This window comes from Anabas testudineus, chromosome 12, assembly GCF_900324465.2.
Source record: "Anabas testudineus chromosome 12, fAnaTes1.2, whole genome shotgun sequence".
NCBI lineage: Eukaryota > Metazoa > Chordata > Actinopteri > Anabantiformes > Anabantidae > Anabas > Anabas testudineus.
The window spans coordinates 15,347,357-15,369,347 of NC_046621.1; the positions used below are offsets into that span (position 1 = coordinate 15,347,357).

Consider the following 21,991-nt stretch of genomic DNA (forward strand, 5'->3'; position numbering starts at 1 on the left):
TTTTTCCTGCGGAAGTCCTCCACTAGCAACTGGTCTTGAACTGTGACACCACTGAACAAAGTCCTAAATAACAGTACTGTCTATGGACCCTAAAACAGCTGAGTCATCATAAAACATCTGTAGGGTGAGATTTTACTAAGTTGTAGGTGAAGTCTGACGTAGGAATGTAGCAAGGACCCCCCCTGTGGAGCACCTGTGCTACATAACCTCTATTTGACACACATCTCCAGTCTCACATACTGTGGTCTGTGGAGGTAGTCCGTAATCCAGGAGACCAGGCTTTGGTTCACCCTCTAGTGTTGAAGGCACTGGAGAAGTCAATAAACATAATCCTTGCAGTGTTTCCTACCAGTAGATGACAGAATCATCCACCCTGATGTGTGATTGGTAGGCAAATGCATAGGATCCATACTTGGTCTCACCAGATGAAGGAGATGGGCATCAACAGACACCCCCCCACACACAGGGGTGTGTGAGAGATGTGTAGTCTTTGCAATTGGCAAATACAGAATGCTGGTACGCAGACTCAGGCTGAAGATGTGCTGGACCACCTTCCACAGCTGGTCTGCACAGGCCTTGACCACTCTGGAGCTGATGACATGTGGACCTGCTGCTTTCCCTGCCTAGATTCACTGTAGCTCCCCTCTCACCTATACTGTCAACATAGACAGGCAGGTAGGAGAGTGCGTGATTAAGCTGAAACCTGACGGGGCAGATGGGAATGCTGGAGGTGAGTTGGTAGCCTGAGGAGTGGATCCAGGGTTTAATCTGTCAAGTAGTTAGGTATGTCCAACCATGTGCAGGTGTGAATCTTTCTGGAGATAGATGAAAGGGCATCATGATAAATAGGAGACAGGTTTTGTCTAAGGCCTCCACCTCTGTTGAATGAGGGGGTGTTGATTTACACATGCAAGGCCTCCCTCACACCTCTCTCCTTGCAGGTGCAAATCAAAGATTAGGCCCAATTCACCCCTGCACCATGTTGGACACACCTAACGAGACACAGAGAGGTTCAACTTTTCATGGCAGAGGCACCGTTTTGATTTTATTAAATTGTACACATGTACTTATCAAAGTGATCAGTAAGTGAATATCAGTGCTGTAGAGTAAATAATGGTGAATATGTTTGCTGTTTTTGTCTGTCCCTTCACATCCAGAGTTCTCCTTTTTTGACCCCAGTGAGCCAAAGTGCAGGGAGGTTCTCCTGGACCCTAGGACTACCATACCAGAGTTGTTCGCTATTCTCAGGCAGTGGGTGCCCCAGGTTCAGAAGAACATATGTGTCATCGGCAATGAGGTGATTTTTCCCTCTGTTGTATTCTGATAAGTCTAATTAATTTGCCTTTGTGCAAATAATTCTTGTTTGTACTTCTGCAATTTGGTTGTAATTCTCTAGTATCTCACTAGTTTAAAAGACACTTCAGAAACCCTGTGAGAAATAACCACGTCATTTATTGTCAGAACCTTATTGAAATAGTCAAACACAATAATACTTTAGAATAAAATAAAATTCTGCCATCCAACCCACACACCACGTTCACCACAAAGAAGCTGCAATGCAGTAAATTGTGCCGGGAAGCATTGGCCTCAAGGGTAAAAGCAGGTGATTATTTTCTCTCAGTTAATATCTGCTACCCTTGAGAAATAAATTACTTGTTTCGATGTCAGTTTGAGCAACAACTCTGAGAGTTATGAGAGTCCCAGTTTGCTCGCCATTAATCAGATCACTAGGTTCTTAGTGACACAATACTGCACATATCTCGTCTTTGTACAGATCCTAAAGAGAGGCTGTGGTGTGAATGATCGAGACGGACTAACAGATATGAGTCTCCTGCACTACTGCTGCAAAGCTGGGGCTCCAGGCATCGGTTAGTATTGAAGTGCACACACATCTACTCTGTCTTGTCTTGCTGCTTTAACCTCTGAACATAATCCTATAATCAGAAAGCTCTACTATTCATCAGCACTACACCTTAAACGCAATCTCAAGGGGGGAAATACTGTGTTACTTCGCCCCCTTCTAACACACACATAATTGTATCACTTTTCTGATCCTCAGGTGATGCAGAGACTGCAGCCAGCTTTGCCCGCCAGCTCCTTGCCTTGGGTGCTGATCCTAACCTTCGCTCACGCTGGACTAACATGAGGGCCCTGCACTATGCAGCCTACTTCGACGTGCCACAGCTTATCCAGGTGGTTTTGCAGGCCTCCCAGCCTGGAGGTGAGAGAAGAGCTGCAGCAAGTGATGAGAGAGGAAAGGTCGCTAGGGCAACATTTCTATTTTCTGTCCAACTGCTGTGAGGATTAAGGCCTCAGCAGTTTATCTTTTTCTTACATTGGACATAGTGAGTTGGCCCTTATTAGCCAGTAGCTACAGTGCTGTCCGATACAACATTCTTATAGTAAAGCCTAACTGGACTGAAGCTGATCATATTCAGTTTTTATTGTAGGTATTAATCAAATACGTGTTTATTTTACTCTGTGACAACTGTAGTTGATGGTGGTGCTGTTGTTGTGCGAAGTAGCGGTATCCAACATCATACCGTTCCGTCATAACACTGGTATATTTTGTTATGTCATTACAAACATATAATTTTGTGATGATATATTAAATGATATAGCAATTCAACGACATGCGATGAAAGAGGGATTACAAGAGATTTCTCCTGGAGAGCTCAGAAGAAAAGGGTGCTGATGGATGATTGAGTGAGAGCTCATTATGGAGTGATGCCGCCTCATGTTTAAATCAAAGTCTACCTAAAGTCATACTGAAAATGAAGTTAACATAAAAATGCACTAATCTCCTATGTCTCCTTAGAGGCAGATGTCCCGTGTTTTGATTCGTTCTTCACTTTTCTAGTTTTGTCTACAAAGAGGTGATGCTTCTACTGTGCTCATGTTTAATCCTTTAAATCTGTTCTCAGTAGTCTGTTTAAAAACAAAGTGTGATGGAGCTGCGGTTAGTACCACCAAGCAAGATTAGCGTGTTATACTCCGTGTTAACTTTCTTTCGTTCTTTTTTGTTTTCTAATATCACAATGCTGACTCACTTTTAATTGGGGTAACTTAATCACTACAGTAACGTAATGCTAAATGCCTAACCTCCTTCAAAGCAGGTAAAGTGAACTATTATGAAAACCATAAATAACTGTATAACACCAGTCTTACCTGATTGACTTTTTGACTTTTGGTTTGTAGAAGTAGATGCCACCTGCAGTGACTTTGATTTTGGCACCGCCCTGCACATTGCTGCCTCCAACTTGTGTATCTCAGCTGTCAAGTGTCTCTTGGAGCTGGGAGCCAACCCTGCATTCAGAGTAAGTGATTATACTGTAAGTTCAAATATGTGTATTTTTGTACCACTTTCTCAGTTTGGGTGCTCACTTTGTCTACCTTGCGCCTCAGTTGCAGTCATTTCAGTTCTTGCTTACAAGCCTTCATCAGTCATACCAACATGTTCTATTCAAAGTTTCTAAAGTTTCATTGTGCCATTATTAATTAATTTTATATATATTATATTTTTTAGGTTCATTTTTGTGTTGTGAGGAGAAATATGCCTGTTCTTTGTATGCACTCATTTTTCCCACTGGAGGTCACCAGTGTACTATGCACCATAATCCAATAATAGCCTTGCTCAAATAAATACAGACACTCTTTATTTTTTTTACTGTGTGAATGCAAAGCCTGGCATAGATGATGCTCAATGTAAACCAGCTTGTTTTTTTTCCCTCTTCTTCTCTATTTAGATGTTTAGAGACATGGATGGGTGTTTGTTTGTTTTGCTAGAGTCAACACCATTGAGAGATTGCTTGTTTGTTTTATTATTCAAGACTTTTCATGTCTATGCTTATACCAATTACCCTCGACTGATATGTGCTGACCCATTTTTATCCTGGGGGTGTATAAACAGATTTGATTATTCCTTGAGTACAATGTAAAATGCACAAACGCACAAAGCAAAGCAACATTAAGATGCATAATGGATGAGTAAAAAAATAGTGTTGTCCTTGTCAACACTGTATCACGATTGTAGATTTAAAATCTATTTTCATTTTCAGAAAAGGTCAAAATATGAGTGGTTTAATTTGATATTCCTTTTCTGTGGCTCTGCAGAGCTTCATCACAACAAACTTTGAAATGAGTAGCGGAAAGGAAGTTTTGTAAGGATAGAAAATGTCTTTTCTTCCTTCATCACATATCTTAATGATAAGTAGTGAAGTGGTGGGTAGAGTGAGGTCATGCCGAAGATGTTTGACTGGCTGGTATGGCACACAGCTCTTGGAAAACTGGTGTGTACAATAGTTCATTGTTACAACATATAAACAGTAGGTGTTGGCAAGGGAAGGCAACTTCCTTTTTTGATGTTTATCAAAGACCTTCGTGTTGGCGGGGATGAATGTGTCCCACTTGCTCCAGATCAGTGTCCCAGTTGCTCCAGCACAGCAGTGCAGAATGAGCTCCACTCATCTGTCATGGCTCTGCAGCCGTCTCCTCCTGCCTCCACTGACACCTGGGCTTGCTAACTCTGTCTTAACTTTCATTGAGTGTAGTTTCTTTAAGTCACCTGACTAAACTTCTGTGTTGTGTGCCTGCTGAGATAAGATTAAAGGGTCTATTAGGCCCTGCAGCCTCAGTACAGAAGTCATAACTGAACTTTATGGTAATGAAAGCTAAAATAGTAGATTTACTTTTTGATGTTCCAGCGGTCTTTTGTCAGTGAGGTAGATGCTGCTTTTAATATACATCAGTATTTAAAATTCATATTAGGCTTACCTGGCATACTAGTAAATTACATTTTTTTATTGAAATTCATTTCTAATTCGTCAGTTTGTTGTTTCTCCTCTGTACTTTTTCCTTGTTTCCTCCTACAGAATGAAAAAGGCCAGTGCCCGGCAGATGTGGTGTCTGACCCACTTGACATGCCCCTTAGACATGGCCGATGCAGCCGCTGTGGCCAAAGAGCTCCGCACTTTGCTGAGAGAGGCAATACCCAAACCAAGTACCCCTCTGCCTTTCACGCTGCATAACCCGTCTCCTCCTGCTCTATCTGACAAGGCCAGGATACAGCTTGCCGCCATGGGAATCCGCCTAGGTGACCGTGTGGTGATAGCTGGACAGAAGGTGTGTTGTAGGTCACTGTCAAAGGTCAAGAGCAATTAAAAGAATCTTCATTAATGTTTTAGTATTTTCAGACCTAAAGATTTCCTTGGAAATATCCACCTTTTTAAATGAGCTTTCAGTTATTCAAACTGGTACAATAGAGCTTCACACCCTATAATTAGGATTTGATCAGCTGAACTCAAATTAGTGTACACTTCTCCAGCTGGACAGTTCATGGAAGATCTTTTACTAGATGTTAATTAGTAATGTAATCTGTTTATTTTGTTAGACAGGTAATTAACGTTGTTTCATTGGAACAGTACAGAAACCACAGCACCTATTTTTCACTTTTCAGTGTGGAGAGTTTTATGCTGTTCCTGGTCACTCGGGCTGGGGATTGAACCTGAGTTAACCAAATGTTGATGCTGACACAGTGTTTTCTCTGTTTATCTCTACAAAGATATCACAAGAGAAAGAGCACACTCAGTCAGACTGTATAAACTGCACAGATATAGTCACTCTGGCATTGAACAGTCTTTTTCTGTATTTGCTCACATGCGTTAAATGGTTGGAGTCGATGTCCTGCAATGTTAGAAAATAATACACTGATCTCTCCCTGTGGGGATTATTGAGTAAACTGAAATAATAGACTGTATTTTACTTACACCTAATCGACACAGCACATAAAATAAGCCTGTACACCAAAATATACAAAATTGTTTCTTCTAAACAAAGACAGACGCTTTGATAAAATCTTTTACAAATATTTTAGCACTCAACCAAGAAAAATAGTTTCCAGTTGCTAGGCAACACCTCTTTGGCATCCTTCCAGCATTCAGGGTTATGTCTTAACAGTTGATTCTGGCATATGATCAACATTTATCCGAGCATGTTCAGGTTCATACAGCTCCAATTGTGAAACGGTTAAATGTCTGCTATTACAGTATTTGAAATTTTAAAATGCTTATACCCGTTCCTCTTTTCCTGTGGGTCATCCTCTCCTGAGACTTAGCTACTAATCGACTCTCACACAGCCTGTGTTGTGCACAGCTGGCAGTATAAACTAAGTGATATTGTATTTTTTGCAACATCTCTCGACCATTAACAAAATAATTAAAGTATATGTTCTAAAAATGTTCTTTAAAGCATGCACTATTTTCTTTTGTCAGCATGAAATGTTTGTGTACTTGATTAAAAGCCTTTTTTTTTTTTTATGAGCAAAAAAGTTTTTTCCAATTGAAGCAACTTAGTCAGTATATTAAAAAGCCATTATTATTTAAACCTTCTAACAACAGATGTTTTTTTCAAATTCTCTTATGTAATACAAAGAAATTATTTAGTTAGTCTGCTTTATCTAACCACCCAACTTCACTGTGTGGTGTAAGCCATGTGTAATCTTTTTGACATGAAGCACACTTTGACAGCAGTGGAGAATTAGCCCCACAGGTCAAATAAAATTCAGTTTTCGAACTGTGTTCCTGGCACAGTTCAGCTTTGACAATTTGCTACACGGTGCCCTGCACAACATTCATTGGAACCCTCAGAAGTCCATGCTTTCACTTTTTCATTTGTGTTTAAATTTTGCAGCACCAGCCTTTTCTCCACTGACGGACGTGTGTGCCTTTTGTCACTTTGACAGCCTAAGCCTAGTCCACCTTCAATCTGAATAGTGATCCAACAAATCCGTTGTAAGAGACGTCTACCATTGTGCCACTAGAGCTCAAATAGTCTGGCAGTAGTAGTGCTTTAAAATCGTAATACTTGCTCAGTAAAACATTAACTTGTAGCAGACATTGTTTTACATGATTTCTGAATCCTACTCTAAGTTATTCATGTTTTATTGAGAATTTGATCATATTGATTTGATCATTAGATGTGGTTAAAGTGTGCTTCCAGTTGAAGAGAATTAGGGTGCAGGAGGCCATTGAGTGTCTTACTTCAGCTGAGAGTTCTTTGTTAGGTGAGACACCAAATATGACAAAAAGTGTCAGTGTTTTAGGGGGAGATTTGGGAAATGGGGTCTTGATTATGAACAATGTTGGTAGCTGACGTTTAGTGGACACCATTATGGTCCTGTTATCATACAGGTCATTAATTGATGTTATTCCCCTTTTAAACCAGAGTTAAGAGTGTAAAATTGTGTTTATTAAATACTGGGACAAAAATAGAGGAACCTTGTTGGCCAAAATGCTTTGTAAACTGTAGCCAGATTTTGAGAGACTGACTACTGGACTACTGATGACACCAGTGGCAGATTCGGGAGGGTGGGAGCACAGACATGACTGTAATGAGATCTGGATGGAGGAGGAATCCTGTTGGAACAACATTCTTTATACGCTAAAACAGATTTTTTTCTCCCTAACATCTGTCATTTCCTTAAATTAGGACTTTTCATTGGAGTAGGAGAGTCTGAACACAAGTATTTACATGTTTTTTTTGGACAAATGCAAATTCAAATCCAAGAAAATTGAGCAGCAACTCTAAACTGGGGTAGAAGCATTAGACATCTGAAGGAGTAAATTATCGGTATATACCATAGGTATAATATAATATACTATATGTTTGGTGAGGAATACCCTAATTTTTCCTCAAATCACAGCCAAATAGTTTCACTGGTGATAGAAAAAGGGATGGCGTGAACCGTTGTCTTGTGAGATGATATTGGTTTGAACTGAGGGGACTGGAAATGAGTATTGCAACCTGACCCAAGAGATGAAACTTGAGCCAAGACAAAATCATTACTATTACTTCAAAGAGAAAGTACACTTCCCCTGTTAAAAGCTTACTCTGCATCTTGTGACACCGCCATTTCTGGAGCACTGGAGCTAGGAATATTAAGTATGCTTAGAAGTCCCAACATGAATCATCCCTGGGAAAGCATGTTTGAGGCGAATGGCTAACATCTTTGACAAGATTTTGTAATCTACATTTGGGATTAGAATTTAAGATATTTATTTATTTTAGAGGAGAAATTGTACCACTAGTTAGATTTGACTGGAAGACTGACAAATATCTTAAAAAAAGTAAATCATGAATTCATCTTAACCAGGTGATTTGCAACTTTGTAAAAATTTGTTAAAATTGGCCTGTATAGATTCTACACTTATTAGCTTCCAGCTTTAGGGAACCTAATTGTATACAGTATACATTTTTTGGTGTTGACTTGAGAATGTTTGAGTACTAGAGTTGGTCAGAAAAACTCCTAATGGGGACTTGAAATACTTGAGCACAGCTACAGCCTTGGCTTGCTGGTCCAGGAGCCTGAGTGACAAACTTCTGCGATGCTGCTTCGACTATTTGCTCTGTGCTGCTTGAGGAGCCTTTTTTAGAGACTGAGACAACAATTTTTAAACATAGACTAAAAATGTCATTCATAAATAAGGCCTATGAAATCCTTACACACGTTAGTAAATGTCGTTTCCTTAGGCTGTAACCTGTGATGTGCCTTCCTCATATGGCCAGCTCAAATGTACACACATGCACATGTACAATAAATGCAAAGATGGAGCCATGATAATAAGAACACAGTAACTTTATTTATAATTTGCTCTAAAGAATGAGCCATTAAAAGATTTTAGATTTACGACTGCCTAATCAACAGTTTGATTTCTATATTTCTATTTCTTTATTTCTACCAGTAAATGTTTTACTTCTTTACTGAACATAGATGCATCATAATGTTGTTGAGGGGCTCTGTCCTTGACAATAATGCGTTGCATTTCAATCAGTCACCACTGACCATTTATGTTGCTGCGTATGTGTGAGTTTTGTGACGTATGTGACGTATTTGTGTGTACTCAGGTTGGAACGCTGAGATTCTGCGGCAGCACAGAGTTCTCTGGCGGCCTCTGGGCTGGAGTGGAGCTGGACAAATCAGAGGGAAAAAACAATGGCTCTGTAGCAGGCGTTCAGTATTTCACCTGTCGAATCAAACATGGTAAGCTATACCAAACCCTAGCAGTACAAAAACACACATAGAGTCACCCACCTACTCTCTTAGTTTCCTTTGTCATTATTTATAGTCAGGTTTAATTGGGCCAGTCAGGGTTTTGTAAGAACAGAGGGACAGCAACAGAATATGTAGGATTGATTTGACAAACCTCCCTAGGACCTCCAGCATATGTATTCAGACTCATATTCTTCTTCTAACTTAATTCTCTCTAGTAGGGAGAGTATAACATTAACTGTTGCTGCCTGTAGAGCCTTTCCCATTCTTAGCCTCAGCTTCCTTTTGGCCATATTTTACAAAAATTGTTTGCCCATTGTCTCTGGAAAGCCTTAGGCTAAAAAGAGTTTTTCGGCAAAAAGTAGAAGCACTTTATCTTTGATCAGCGGGATGTTGTCCTAAAGCTGCTGGAAGTTCAACACCATTTCTCAGTTTAAGAGAATACATTATGCAGCAAGGCTGTATAGTGTAGCCTCTAAACCTCTTGTCATTTACTGGGAATGATGTCTGGGTCACTAACAAGTGTTTTGAAGATTTCAGAGCTGTCCTCTAGGTGGTGATGTTTAAATTTTTCATTCCATATTTTTAGCGAGTTAGTTATCCACTGGTTGTTAGGGTCTGCAACAAATAAACGACAAAAAAGCTTTGTTTAAAACCCTCTTTTCCATTGTGTTTAATCAAATTAACAAACAAACCAAAAATCAAGTCTTATTTTCTTAGTTGTATTGATTTCTTGTAATTTGTCACTGTCCATGTGCAGATCGCTGGAACATCTCGCAAAAGCAAACTTATTGGAAAAGTGGAAAGCAATCAGGCATTTAAATGAAATCATATGGCAACATAGTATGATTTGTTTTCCTTATTTGCATGCGAGTAAGAAATGAACAACATTTATTTAGATAATTTAACTCACAGTATTTGCCTGCCTAGGAATCTTCTTCCTAAAATGATCCCAATTGCACAATTGGCTTTTTACTCTGAATAACTAACACAATCTTTTCTTAGGGTACTATGTGATCATGACGCTGAAAATTTTATCGGACTTGTATGTGATGAACAATTCTGTCACAAGTGGATGCATGTAAGACATTTACTTGCTTGCTTGAGCTTGAGGTATGCTGCCATGTTTTTTTGGGAAAGAACAGAAACACTACATGTTGAGTAAAAAGGATATGAGATACCTAAATAACAATGTCATCCCAGAAACAAGGTATGGTAGAGTGGTCATTAAGAGCTAGATTTAGGGCTGCTTTGCTGTCTCCAGACCTGACCAGCTTGACATCATGGAGGGTAAAATTCATTTCTAAGTTTATCAGAATATATCAGAATATCCTACACAATATTGTCAGGTTGTCTGTCTACAAGCTGAAAGTGGTGAAAAGCTGGATGATGCAGATATAATGACCTCGAGAGCCGTTCAGATCAGACATCCCAAGAATATGGCTCAGCTGAAGCAGTTCTTTGAGTGATAATTTTTTTTGGATCTGTATATGACTGTTCCTATTATTGTGCACAGTATATGTTAAATCACATTAATAATAATAATCTCCTGACCTATAATTTTGTTTTTTGTGTGTATATTTTTTTACAGGAATATTTGCTCCACTTTCAAAGATAAGCAAACCTTTGGAAAGACACAAAACAACTACCACACAGATGTCTACACCCGTCCGCCCCCCTCGTCGCATTGACCTGTCCCGGATCACCTCCAAGATAAACACGGGTACTAAAAAGAACAAGTGGAAAGCAGGTCATAACACTACTGAACACAACTGCACAATCAAACTCTGCTTTTGACTTGTTAGATGTGTTTTTTAAAAATGGCTCAAATCAATGCCAGGTTCTTTAGAAATTGCAGGTCAGAGTGTAGGTTGCAAGGTTTTGTAAAAAAAAAAAAAAAAAAAAAAATTAAATGTGTTTGCTGGGCCCAAAGTACTACAAATACGTTTTAGAATTAGACAAATAATCATGTGGTAACACACGCTACAGTGAAACTGATTATCAATGTTAAGTGTAGGACCTTGAGGGCTAAGAAATGTATGACCTTTTGTGAGTAAAAGTTAAATTGAGGTCACATGGGCAAGTGTTTCCTAATGTCACAGCTAACATCATGTACAGTACCCTGGAGGAGACCATGATTACATTATCAGAAAAGACAAGGACTGTACCAACCTCATAAACCAAACATTTTAGACTAGTATTAGTCCCTTATATGGCTTCCTCACATTGTCTGTTAATATAATTCACATGCACTTGCTTGAAATGGTTTAGGACATAAGCTTAGTGCAAGCATCAGTAAAAACTGATTTGTGCTCAGACATCTTCCTGTTGGTTGATTGGAAATGAAAGGAAGCGTTGCTGCATGCTTCGTCAGTAGAAAATACATTGAACTTATTTGAAGTGCTTTGCAGTTTCAATTATGGAGTATGGGGAGACAAACCTCCTGAATGTAGTAGACAATTGTCGTAGAATGTCAAAAATCCCCCTTCAGTCCTCTAAATGTCTAAGCACTTGAATGTCATTTTTACTCTGTGATTGCTGTGTTTTCACACCCAGCTGAGGACTTTAGTCCTTACAGGTTAGCACCACTAAATTACTTCACCAAGCCATAGAGGTGACTTTAGACTTAAGACAAACAGGATATGTCACGGTCAACATAAAACTGTTACAATTACGTCCATAGGTACATTGGTAAACAACTAAACCTTAACGCTGCTTTTGCTGCTATTAGCCTGTACACAGTGTACAGGTTGTAAAACAAATTAGTTTAAAAAACAAGTTGTACTTGAACACACTCATTCTAGATATCAAAATGAAGGCCTGTGCTGAGTGTTTGTGTGTAGACACTGTGGGCTTTTAATGTACTATGGAGGAGTAGAGGTGTTTTTCTGTTGTCCAGATGAGACCACCAGCTGAATTGTGACTCCAGCTGATGGCCTATTTTGTGCCAAAAAGAGCCTTTTTCAACTATCCTAGCCTATATTAGCCATGTCATTGCATGCCAGGATTTATTGCATCTTGGCTTTCGTATTAATCTTCCTTAAATGATTTGAAAAGTAGATTCTGAACAAGTGCCAAAGGACAATGCATAAATTAGACTGCTGACGAGACCTTGCTCTCACAGTCCTTGAATGCCCACATCTACTACTCTCAACTAATGTCTCGTCTGAGCCTTGCTTTGTTAGGTTTCTGTGTTTACAGCTGTCTTGTAATAGTGTAATATTTGAAGATTCTTGAGACAAATCGACCTGGATGTGAGAGAATTGTGGACCAACGACTTGCCAGTGGAAACTCATGATTGATAGTCCAATTAAGCAAGGTTTAATAACTAGGGCATAGACAAGCTGAATAGGCTGGCAGCCATTCATCACAAGGTGTGTTTCTGTATGTGTGGCGTGCAATGCATGCCAGGTTGCATGTTGGCACCTCCATATAGCACAGGAATAAGACTAATTAATGACCAAACACTATTCAGGCTCTTTTTCCGCTACTTATGACCCAAACTCTCAGAGCCACCTGTGCTTTAGCATCCCCACTGGATCTGCAGTGTGGACAGTTTTTCATGTGTATCTATAGATTGGATGAGTCATTTCTGGAAAAGTCTTGTCTCACTAACCAGGATAGGCAGACACAGCGGAGGGGCACCCTGACCCTTATTAGAGTGTCAACTGTGGCTCAGCCCTCTGAGGGTGGTGGACGGACACAAACAACAACCGCAAAGCACCTTTACTTGATTCATAAACCCTCAGTCTGTGCTGCAGTCTGTCACTTGAAGTAAACGTCAGTATGCGAAAGGGATAGATAGAGCCACGAGCTCCCTGCAAGGTAAAGGTCAAGTGACAAGAAATGTTTGGTATGGAGTGGTCAAAGGAATATTCCGCTCTGCTCTGCTCTGCTCTGAGAGTAGGGTGTGGGGCTCCTGCTAAATATGAAATTGGGGCGGCACTTAGCTCAGTTGGTAGAGCAGGCGTCTATAAGCCCCAGGGTTAATGGGTCGATTCCTGGCTATATGTCAAGGTGTCCTTGGAGAAGACACCGAAACCCCACAGTAGTGCTGTCATCTACTGCAGCTGTCTAAACAACAATTTCTCCAAGGGGCTCAATAAAGTATTTTAAAAAATGGCAATCAATAAATAGCAGGCTGATCTGATGGCTTCTCAAAGCACTGCATAATTCACTTGGGTGAAATATTGATGAGTTGAGAGAAATAGGAGACATTTTATGCATGTTTTTTTGTAGTTTTGTATTCACAGTCATTGGGTCTCTTTTTGTGTGGGTATAACTGCTTGTCTCAGCAAATCTGTTTTTATTGTGTGGTGGGTTAAGAAATTTGGTTAAATCAAGAAAATTGCCTTTCACCTATTCTTGCTGTTGGTACTTGACCTTGCCACGTTGCCCTTTATTAGCATTTTTCACTCTCTTGCTCTAGTTTTATCTTTTCAGTGAAGCTATTTGTCCCTACCTTTAACTCTGCCACTCTTGCAGCGCTACTGTGCTTCCTCGTTTGTAATTCTCTATTTCTGGAAATGTGCTGAATTATTGTATTACTGCATTTCCACATAGTGCATTTACATGTTTTCCTGCTTTGGCTGTCTAATTTACATGTAAATCACTCCACCTATCTCAATATTTCCTCTGTATTTCACAGATTATAAATCCAGTGTGTTTTTTTATAATCAGAATGTTCAAGCAGTCCTTCAATACAAACGACATGACCACCAAAGAAATTATGCTGACAAATTTGTATGTGTCCTGGTTCAGCTAATTTCACTAGGCATACTATGGAACACAGTTTGTGAGACAAATGTTACTGAACAGTAAGGATGCATTATTTATGCAGCCTTCTAATCTGACTAAGATGAGTATTGATCTGAGTGCTGAAAAGAAATGACTGTTTTGTCTATGTGTGTGTGGGTGGAAAGGTTTATCTCCATCCGTCAAAAAATCCACTGATTATCAAAAAAGTCCACCTGGACCCAATCAGAGCACAGAGGGAGACGCCTCAGTGACAAAGACAGGTACTGCAGTTGTACATTGTTGTACGTCAGTGCACTGAGTATTAGAGAATGTGGTGTTTGCAGTAATTAACTCTTTGGCTGAAACTGTAGAAGCTGATCAGACCCCAGTTCCACACATTCGTAATTAACATCTGTCTCTGATAATTAGTGCATCTTAATACTCAAATCCAAACTCATCCATCTGTGGGTCGTTCAATGAGGACATCAATACATTTTGTACAAGAGGTTTCTGTTCCTGTGTCTTACTTTGCCAAACCATTACACACCCTGCAGTAGGAATGTATTTGCAATTGAAGCATTATTTGAATGGTACAGTTTCCTTATATATTTAGATAGAAACACTAAATGTGTTCAAGCATCAACTGAACGTTGAGCATAAGCTGAAAATACATTATGCTTGAAGTTGTGTTTATTGTTTGTTAAAGCCAATACTACGCCAGTCAAGTGATCAGTTAAGACAATGAGGGATTGATTAGCCTGGCCGCAAATTACAAAATCAGCAGCTTCAGCTCTTATCTCTGCATTGTTATCTACTCTAAGGAGCCCATTAGCTAAGACTTACTATTGAAAATAACTTTTGGCAAAGGTTGAGAAGTCTTTTGCTCATCACGGTCCAGCTTCCAATTTGTTTATAGCTGAATCTTCCCTTCTTCTTAAAGCGCTTTGGAAAAGATTTAATCAATTAGCCTCTGAGAGTTGGGCACTTAATGAACTTATGGCCTGTGAAGGTCTGTGAAAGTTAAAAGCTTAATGAGGTCCTGCGTCCAAATGGCTTCTTAAGAGTGAAATTGGGCACCCCCTCCTCTGTCTCATTTCCTAATGTTGGGAGGGGATTAGCATGCTGGCCCTTAGTTGGACCTTGATACCGGGACAAGCAGCTGTAAAAGACTGAGCTCATTTGGTTTCTGCTGTAGTGGTGTGACACGGATGCTTGAATTTCTGAAAAATAATGTAATTGTTTGGATCTGAGGGCTTATTCTACTGTTGCATTCAGTAGAATTAAACAGAGGGGAAAGAATAGTAGATTCAGCTCTATTACAATTAGAAAACCCTGAATGGATGGATGGTGGGTTCAGTATTAAGAGGAAAGTACAAGGTTTGTGCGGTGTGGCTTTAGACATTCACTAACTAACGTCAGTGCAGCCTACATGCGACAGTTTCCGCACTTTTATTGATTGATGTGCAGTATGCAGCAGACATAGCAGCTCATGTTATGTTAACGGATTTTATTCATTTCAATATTTGACTGTCTGTTTCAGTCCCTAGTTTTATAGGGCTCTTTAAATCATTTATACTCTACTATACTAGTTATCTGTTACTAATTTTCTGTCATTTTCATCACAGGTGTTCTCTCACGCTCTCTCTCCTCGTCATCCTCTTCACTGGACTCCCGGCATGGGCCAGGTGCCCGAGCCCGTCCACTGCCAAGACAGCGCCTTCCTGCCAGGCAGCGAAGGGAGCGTGTTTCCCCGAGTCCCAGGACCACACCCTCCCCAGCCCTCCAGTCCTTTTCTGGCACCACTGCAGGTCTGTATTATTTTAACACTGACTTAATGAGGTTCACTATCATTTCAGGATTTTCTCATGATTATACAGACCTAATGAAATCAAATTAAGTACAGTGATTATCACAGTGGTGAAACACTCTGTTAATTTCTCCCAGGTCTACGAAGCAGAACCCCTTCAGCTAGTAGCTCTGTGTGTGAGAGCCCTGAAGTGCGTTTGGGGGAGAGGGTCCTCGTAGTAGGCCAGAGAACTGGTGTAGTCCAGTTTTATGGAAATACCCACTTTGCTCCAGGTAATTTGTTAAATTAATGTTATCCTGAAGATTAGACTGTTGAAATCAATGATCAATCATCATGTCAATGTCAGCACAACCTCCTCTGTGTGATTTTACAGTTTTTTTTCATTTTAACTTACCATTTTAAACATTAAACCTAAAAAGCACACAAAAAACATAAAATTCAAATAGAATAAGTATTTGTTTTTCAATGTAAAAACCACAAACATGTTTAATGAACTATTTTATGATTGGAAATTGTAAATATAAATGTACCTACTGTAGAGCACCCTTTTCTGTGTAGTCCCGTTGAGAATTTGACATCTACTTTTTCATTCTGCCTTTAGTTTAGGCACTAGTGTCACACACCTGAATCACAAGTTTCAAGAAAAAGCTATTTTGGGTACTTCGCTCATTTAACACAAGCGAAGTACCCATAGTCTCCATATTCTCCTCATTTACGTATTGAGTTAAACGTAGCAATAAGAAACTCTTTCCTCTAAACTATCATATGAAGAGACGTCTGTTTCTGATGAAGACTAACAATTGGACCTACATGTGTAGAGAGAGCTCTGTCTTCTTTGGAGTTTGCATTTGCACTGACATTAGCTATAATAAAAAGTGCACATTTTCTACAACTGCCAACGCAGCGGTGTCAATTTCATGTGAAACATCTCTGCATATTTCCTTTAAACAGTTACATAAATGTCTGAACAATTATTATTGACATGATTGTAAACAGAGCCATCAAACCACCGTTTGTATTTTAAAATTCATTGCTTGGAAACATTTCGGCTGTACAATAGTACTATGTTAAATAGTATAAGTGACACGGAGCAGCCAGAGCTGAACTCCCAGCTCCAGAGTGTGTATTTTCTTAGCAGTCTGTGTTTGTTTTCAGGATAAAGGGCTTAGCTTTGGCTGCAGTTTGCTTGTCCTTGTCAAAGTTTAATATTTTGCTAGTCTGACATTCGCTCATGAAAGTGAAATGTCCTCTACTTGACGAGTGTGGGCAGGAGGGGATGGGGGAAACAACGCTGTCTAGTATTTTGAATTTGGACCGTAGTACCACTTTTGTGTACAATGTGAGCCTTACAGATGATTCCTTTAATTAGAGATCACGTTAACACAGAAACAGTGACAGAAATTACATCTAAAGCTCGTGGTTGTACCAGCAAGTGTACAACTGTGATGTCAGATCAGTGACAGATCTCCAGTAAGTATGTGTCGGTTATATAAGAGATGACAGCACTGCTTTTCTCTAAATGTAATTTTCTTCTCAAAAGACTGTTATTGTTATTGCAGGAATCATCAGATTGTTTGCATAAATACTTCTATGCAGCATTGTCATTGTTATGAGTCACATGTTGTGGAAGTGAAAGAAGCTCTGTTAAGCTCTTTTAAATTTCATGGGCTCAGTCACAAGTCATTGTGGTAGAAGACCCTATGTTGGACAGAATATACTGAGAAATAAGACATGGAAAAGCATAATCCATTGAAACTTGAAATAAATTGCTCAAAGTATTCATTAATATTTAGACAGAAGTTGTGACAACTGTATGAATGCATTGAGCATCATGTTTGGAGGGATTTTACTCTTAAGTTTCCTTTGATACTCTTAAATCTGTGTTAGCAATGCTCTGTTATCTCAGCCTCAGTGCAATCAGGACTGTCTCTGAAACAAAAGCAACTCTGCTCTTGACACAAGATTGAGGTCTTGTCAACATGTTGTTTGTATTTTTTTTATTTGTCTCAAGCCATTATAGAGAAAGACACAACATTTTCAGTTGCTACCATTAAATGCTAATACAGTTCTTTCTTTACTAACTGAAATCTGCTTTCAATGTGCATCTCTCCTCTTGATATTATCTGATGTCTTGACATATTCCTAACCATTGTGCAGGCTTCTGGTTGGGTATCGAACTGGACAAGCCAAATGGTAAGAACGATGGATCAGTGGGGGGTGTGAGGTACTTCAGTTGCCCACCCAAACATGGTGTCTTTGCTCCTCCATCTCGGGTTCAAAGGTAAGTACAAACCCCTTAGGGTAGCATTTATTTTACACTAATGGTTGATGGTTCCTTTTGTTTTTTTTCAGTGGTCACCTGCAGAAGCAAAAACAAATTTGTCAAACACATATCCTTAAATCCTTTAAAATAAAAAATTCAATCCCATATGAGATTTGTAAAAAACTCAACTATATGTTGTGAAACCCTGAGGTTGCATTTCATTACCCTGATCTGAAAACACTAATTAGCCTCTTTTTGACAGTGTCATTTGTTCAAGTGTGCACGTATTTGATTTTGTGGTCTGCACAGCAAATAGAGTCAAATAGAGTCAAACTTATCAAGCATTAAGTTTGTAGCCCCAGCCGGCACAATGAGCATGGCGTTTCATTGTAGTACGGCACCCAGTAACGATCCAGACTCCATCATCCCTGGTTAGGTAATAGGTTTACATGTGTGATATGGAATATAAGAATACTGTAACACATTATGTGCATTTGCTATTTAATTCAATTCAATTCAATTTAAAACACTTTATTTTACAGAACACTGACTCTGTTTATTTGCTGCTATTGTGATTGTGAACAAGCCCTGGATCTAAAGCAAAGATCATGAGTTTGATTGCCTGTAGCTGTGTTAACAAGAGCATCTACTACTGTGACTACCACATAGCTACTTTTCACTATGTCAGATAAAACTGAAATTTTGTTGTATGTTTTGCTAACTATTGACCAGATGTGCTGCTTGTTACTGCACACCAAGTTTCCATAATTTATTGATATGAACAACATTTTGACCACATAGTATTTTTGTCTAGCATGTTGCCGTCAGTTAAGGTGAATTCTCAGCCTCCTTATTGTTGCTTCTGTGACCAGACAAATTTCCTTTAAAGAGCAGTGATGAAGTCGAAGTAGATTTTCTTTCTCTTCCTATGTCATATTTCTATTTTTACATAAAGCATGACATGGGTCAGGAATTTCAATGTGTGTTATGTTTGCCTGAGCCTTATTTGAATAGCTTTTGGAGTGTTTTTATGTATTGTGATCTTGCATACTTGCAGTGAATAATGAGATAGAATCTCCAAGATCATTCACAACATGTGCTTATCTGTTATTTTGTAAACACAGGGAGAAAATAGGAAATATATTGGGATGTAATTAAATTGAGTCTTGATACATTTTAATTTTCTTGGATGTTTACATGTGCTGCCTCTGAATATTTTCTTTGCTGCGCACAGTGCAACTTAAGTTCAAGCCAAGTTTCTGAAAATGTGATTAACAACCAGAAAGAAAGAAAGTGATACTGATGCAGTTTTTTTTAATTTGCAACATCAGTTGAATATTAAATATGAAGACTAGTTCTTTCTTTACTGGTGGGAGTTGTGAAAAAAAGATCTTCTCAGCTAAAATACACTTGCCTCTTGAGGTGTCTAATCAGCCTCTTATTGATGTGTGCAATGCTTTTTGGTCATGCAGTCACGTTAGTATTTTCAAACTAGACACATCATTACAGTGAACTATCAGCATGCAGAACCGAAAAAGCTTAAATGCAGCTGTCATGCATATGTGAAATGTCTCTGGATTTGTGAAAGTCTTACTGCCTCTCCTACCACTGTCACTATTGAAACATTGGAACAAACAGGAAAGTATTTTTGATCTCCAAGCAGATGAGATTTAGGGTTGATCTGCTCATGAGTAAGTAATTACTGATGGGAGTTGTGGAAACTGTTCAGTGTACAGATATTACTCAAATCCTAACTAAGAACTAACTTCCATTCACAAACATGCAACACTTTCAGGTTTGTTTCTCTGTGGCTCTTTGTGTTAAAAAAAGAGTCTTATTGCAGCAGGACTCTGACCCCAAACACTTCTCTAAGATCCAGCAAAAAAGACGAGAAGCGCTTGTGCCTTGGACTTTGCTCCACAGTCACCTGACCTCAACCCTGCTGAACATTTATGGGGTCACTTGAAGTGTGACAAGTCTTCTAGAGTCTGTGCCAGCTCGACTGCATGTTGCCATCACTACAAAGGTTTTCTAATGACAACATGCATGTGAAAAGATTTAGCTGTTCACTCAACTGATATTAGAATTTAAAAAGAAAATGTGGTATTATAAGTATTTTCACCGAGCTGCCGTTAGGTGGTCTGATTAGTTTGAATTAGTAAAACAAAACATGGGGCCTTCTCTGCAACATCAAGTGTTCAGTACGACTTGTTCAGTGCCAAACACGCTTTGTCTTCAATTCAACGTTTGCATGGAAGGATGTTTCAGTGCTTCACAACAACAATAACTGAGTGTTGTTATTGGAGAGCTAAATTATCTTTAGTAACTCCTAGTTCTGTTTCTCACCTCACTCCCCTGTTTTCACTTTACATTATACACACAAAGGGACCAGTCCCACGACGCTCATGTTAACCTCTTCAGATAGCTCACACACAAAGGCAAATTCCACTAGAGGCCTTATTATTTCTGAACATCACAGTGAACTACACAGACAAAGCATTCACTCGATAGTTGTATCTAGTGCCAGTGTAGCTATTTATGGATATTTCTATATTTATTAGTCCTCACCATATGGAATCTGTTGTCGGACTTATGAATTCACAAACCACTAAGTTAATCAGTGCCAGATATTTTTGTTTGTGCCTTATTTTAGGATACGAAGATCAAAAGTGCGAACACTTATTTAAGAGTGCTTCAAGTTAATAATTAGTGGCATGAATGAATGAAAGCCATTACAGTTTAAAAAGCAATTGACATCTAAAATGCTGAATGTTTTTATTTTAGAGGAGAGAGAGCTTCCCCATATTTGTTGACTTGCTGGTTAAATGAACAAATTAACAGATTCCACCTTTTTATAGTTGCTCTTCTCACCTTACTTTTCATCTCAGTGAAAATCCACCATTATCTGCTTATTTGTGTGCTTTCCCTCTCTTCTGTGTTCTCCTGATTAACCCTGGGGCATGTAGTATGCTTTACCACGCTCATGGTTTTCCACCATTTAATGAAAAATCTCACATTGTCTCCATCCAGCTACTTGTTGCTCCTTCTCTTTTGTTGTCCTGTCAGCAGCTGTCTTAGTACATTAGGAGAACAAACAGCTCTCCTTATGCTGCCGTTCACTACATTTTTGTTTCGTCTGTTTTCTCACATTCCTCAGAAGTCAAGCTAGCACTCTTGCCATCTTTAACTCATTTCTCAGCTTTGGCTCTCCCTTTTAATGGCTTCTAAGGCTCTTACGCTATTATAGTCACGCAGTGGCTTAAGAAAACCTCAATAGGCTAGGATATTTTTATTTTCCTTGTTGCTTTTGTCAGAGAGGGGCATCATGAAATGCAGGCCCAGGAAATTCTCATTCATCTTTCAAGTCTGCAAGCTGGTATTTAATGAATTTTCAGAAAAACCTTGTTCACATTTGTTTTCTGTGGATCGTAGGAAGGAGAGAAAGTTAGAATCTTTGTCAGTGGAGTTTCTGCACAGTAGATTAAAAGCTAAATGAAATGTTACTAATGTTTAAAGAGACATGTTACTTGCATAACTTAACTTGTTTGATTTTTTATCTTTTTTTCTCACAGGATCCATGGATCTGTCGATTGTCTTTCAGAGCTCTCCTCCTCACGCCTCAGCCATTCTTTAAGTGGTAAGAATTCATTACATGAATGTTAATTATCATAATAATTCTAATAGTTAGCCATTTTATGCAAGAGTCAGCATGGGAGTATTTGACTCTTTAAATTGCTATACAGGGACAATCCGTCGCAGTTTCAGCACATCATGTGCCATCGCCGCCCCAAAGGAGACGAGCAGAAGAAGCCCTGTTACCAGGTGTGTCTCTCTTTTCCACACAGCCTTCACTTTTTTCCTTTCCCAAGCATTTCAGCTCCATCCTAATCCCCCACAGCAGTGGCAGAATCAATACTGATAAGAAGCAGTGGTATTAGTCAGCAAAAGGCTCCTTTTTTAAATGGCCAGTGCATGATTGTGGTTATAATGAGAGAGAACAGGGAATTGAAGATCAATCCCTCAAACACTGAGCTCCCATGAATCTCCCACTTACTTTGGATATATCCGCTCACACTGCATACCTCTTCTCATAAATCTTTCTTCCTGTATTTTTCCTATTTCCACAATTCATCTTAAA

General features: G+C 39.2%; 1 protein-coding gene across 1 annotated transcript in view; it reads left to right on the top strand.

Moving 5' to 3' along the window:
* LOC113159043 (CAP-Gly domain-containing linker protein 4) overlaps window positions 1-21,991 on the top strand; it is a 28,413-nt gene that overhangs the window by 3,891 nt on the left and 2,531 nt on the right. The window contains 14 exon segments of the mRNA XM_026355515.1: window positions 1,158-1,297; window positions 1,775-1,868; window positions 2,060-2,221; window positions 3,199-3,317; window positions 4,872-4,922; window positions 4,924-5,121; window positions 8,902-9,037; window positions 10,638-10,769; window positions 13,969-14,064; window positions 15,409-15,591; window positions 15,728-15,862; window positions 17,748-17,871; window positions 21,426-21,490; window positions 21,597-21,675. Coding sequence (XP_026211300.1) covers window positions 1,158-1,297; window positions 1,775-1,868; window positions 2,060-2,221; window positions 3,199-3,317; window positions 4,872-4,922; window positions 4,924-5,121; window positions 8,902-9,037; window positions 10,638-10,769; window positions 13,969-14,064; window positions 15,409-15,591; window positions 15,728-15,862; window positions 17,748-17,871; window positions 21,426-21,490; window positions 21,597-21,675 — 1,714 coding nt within the window.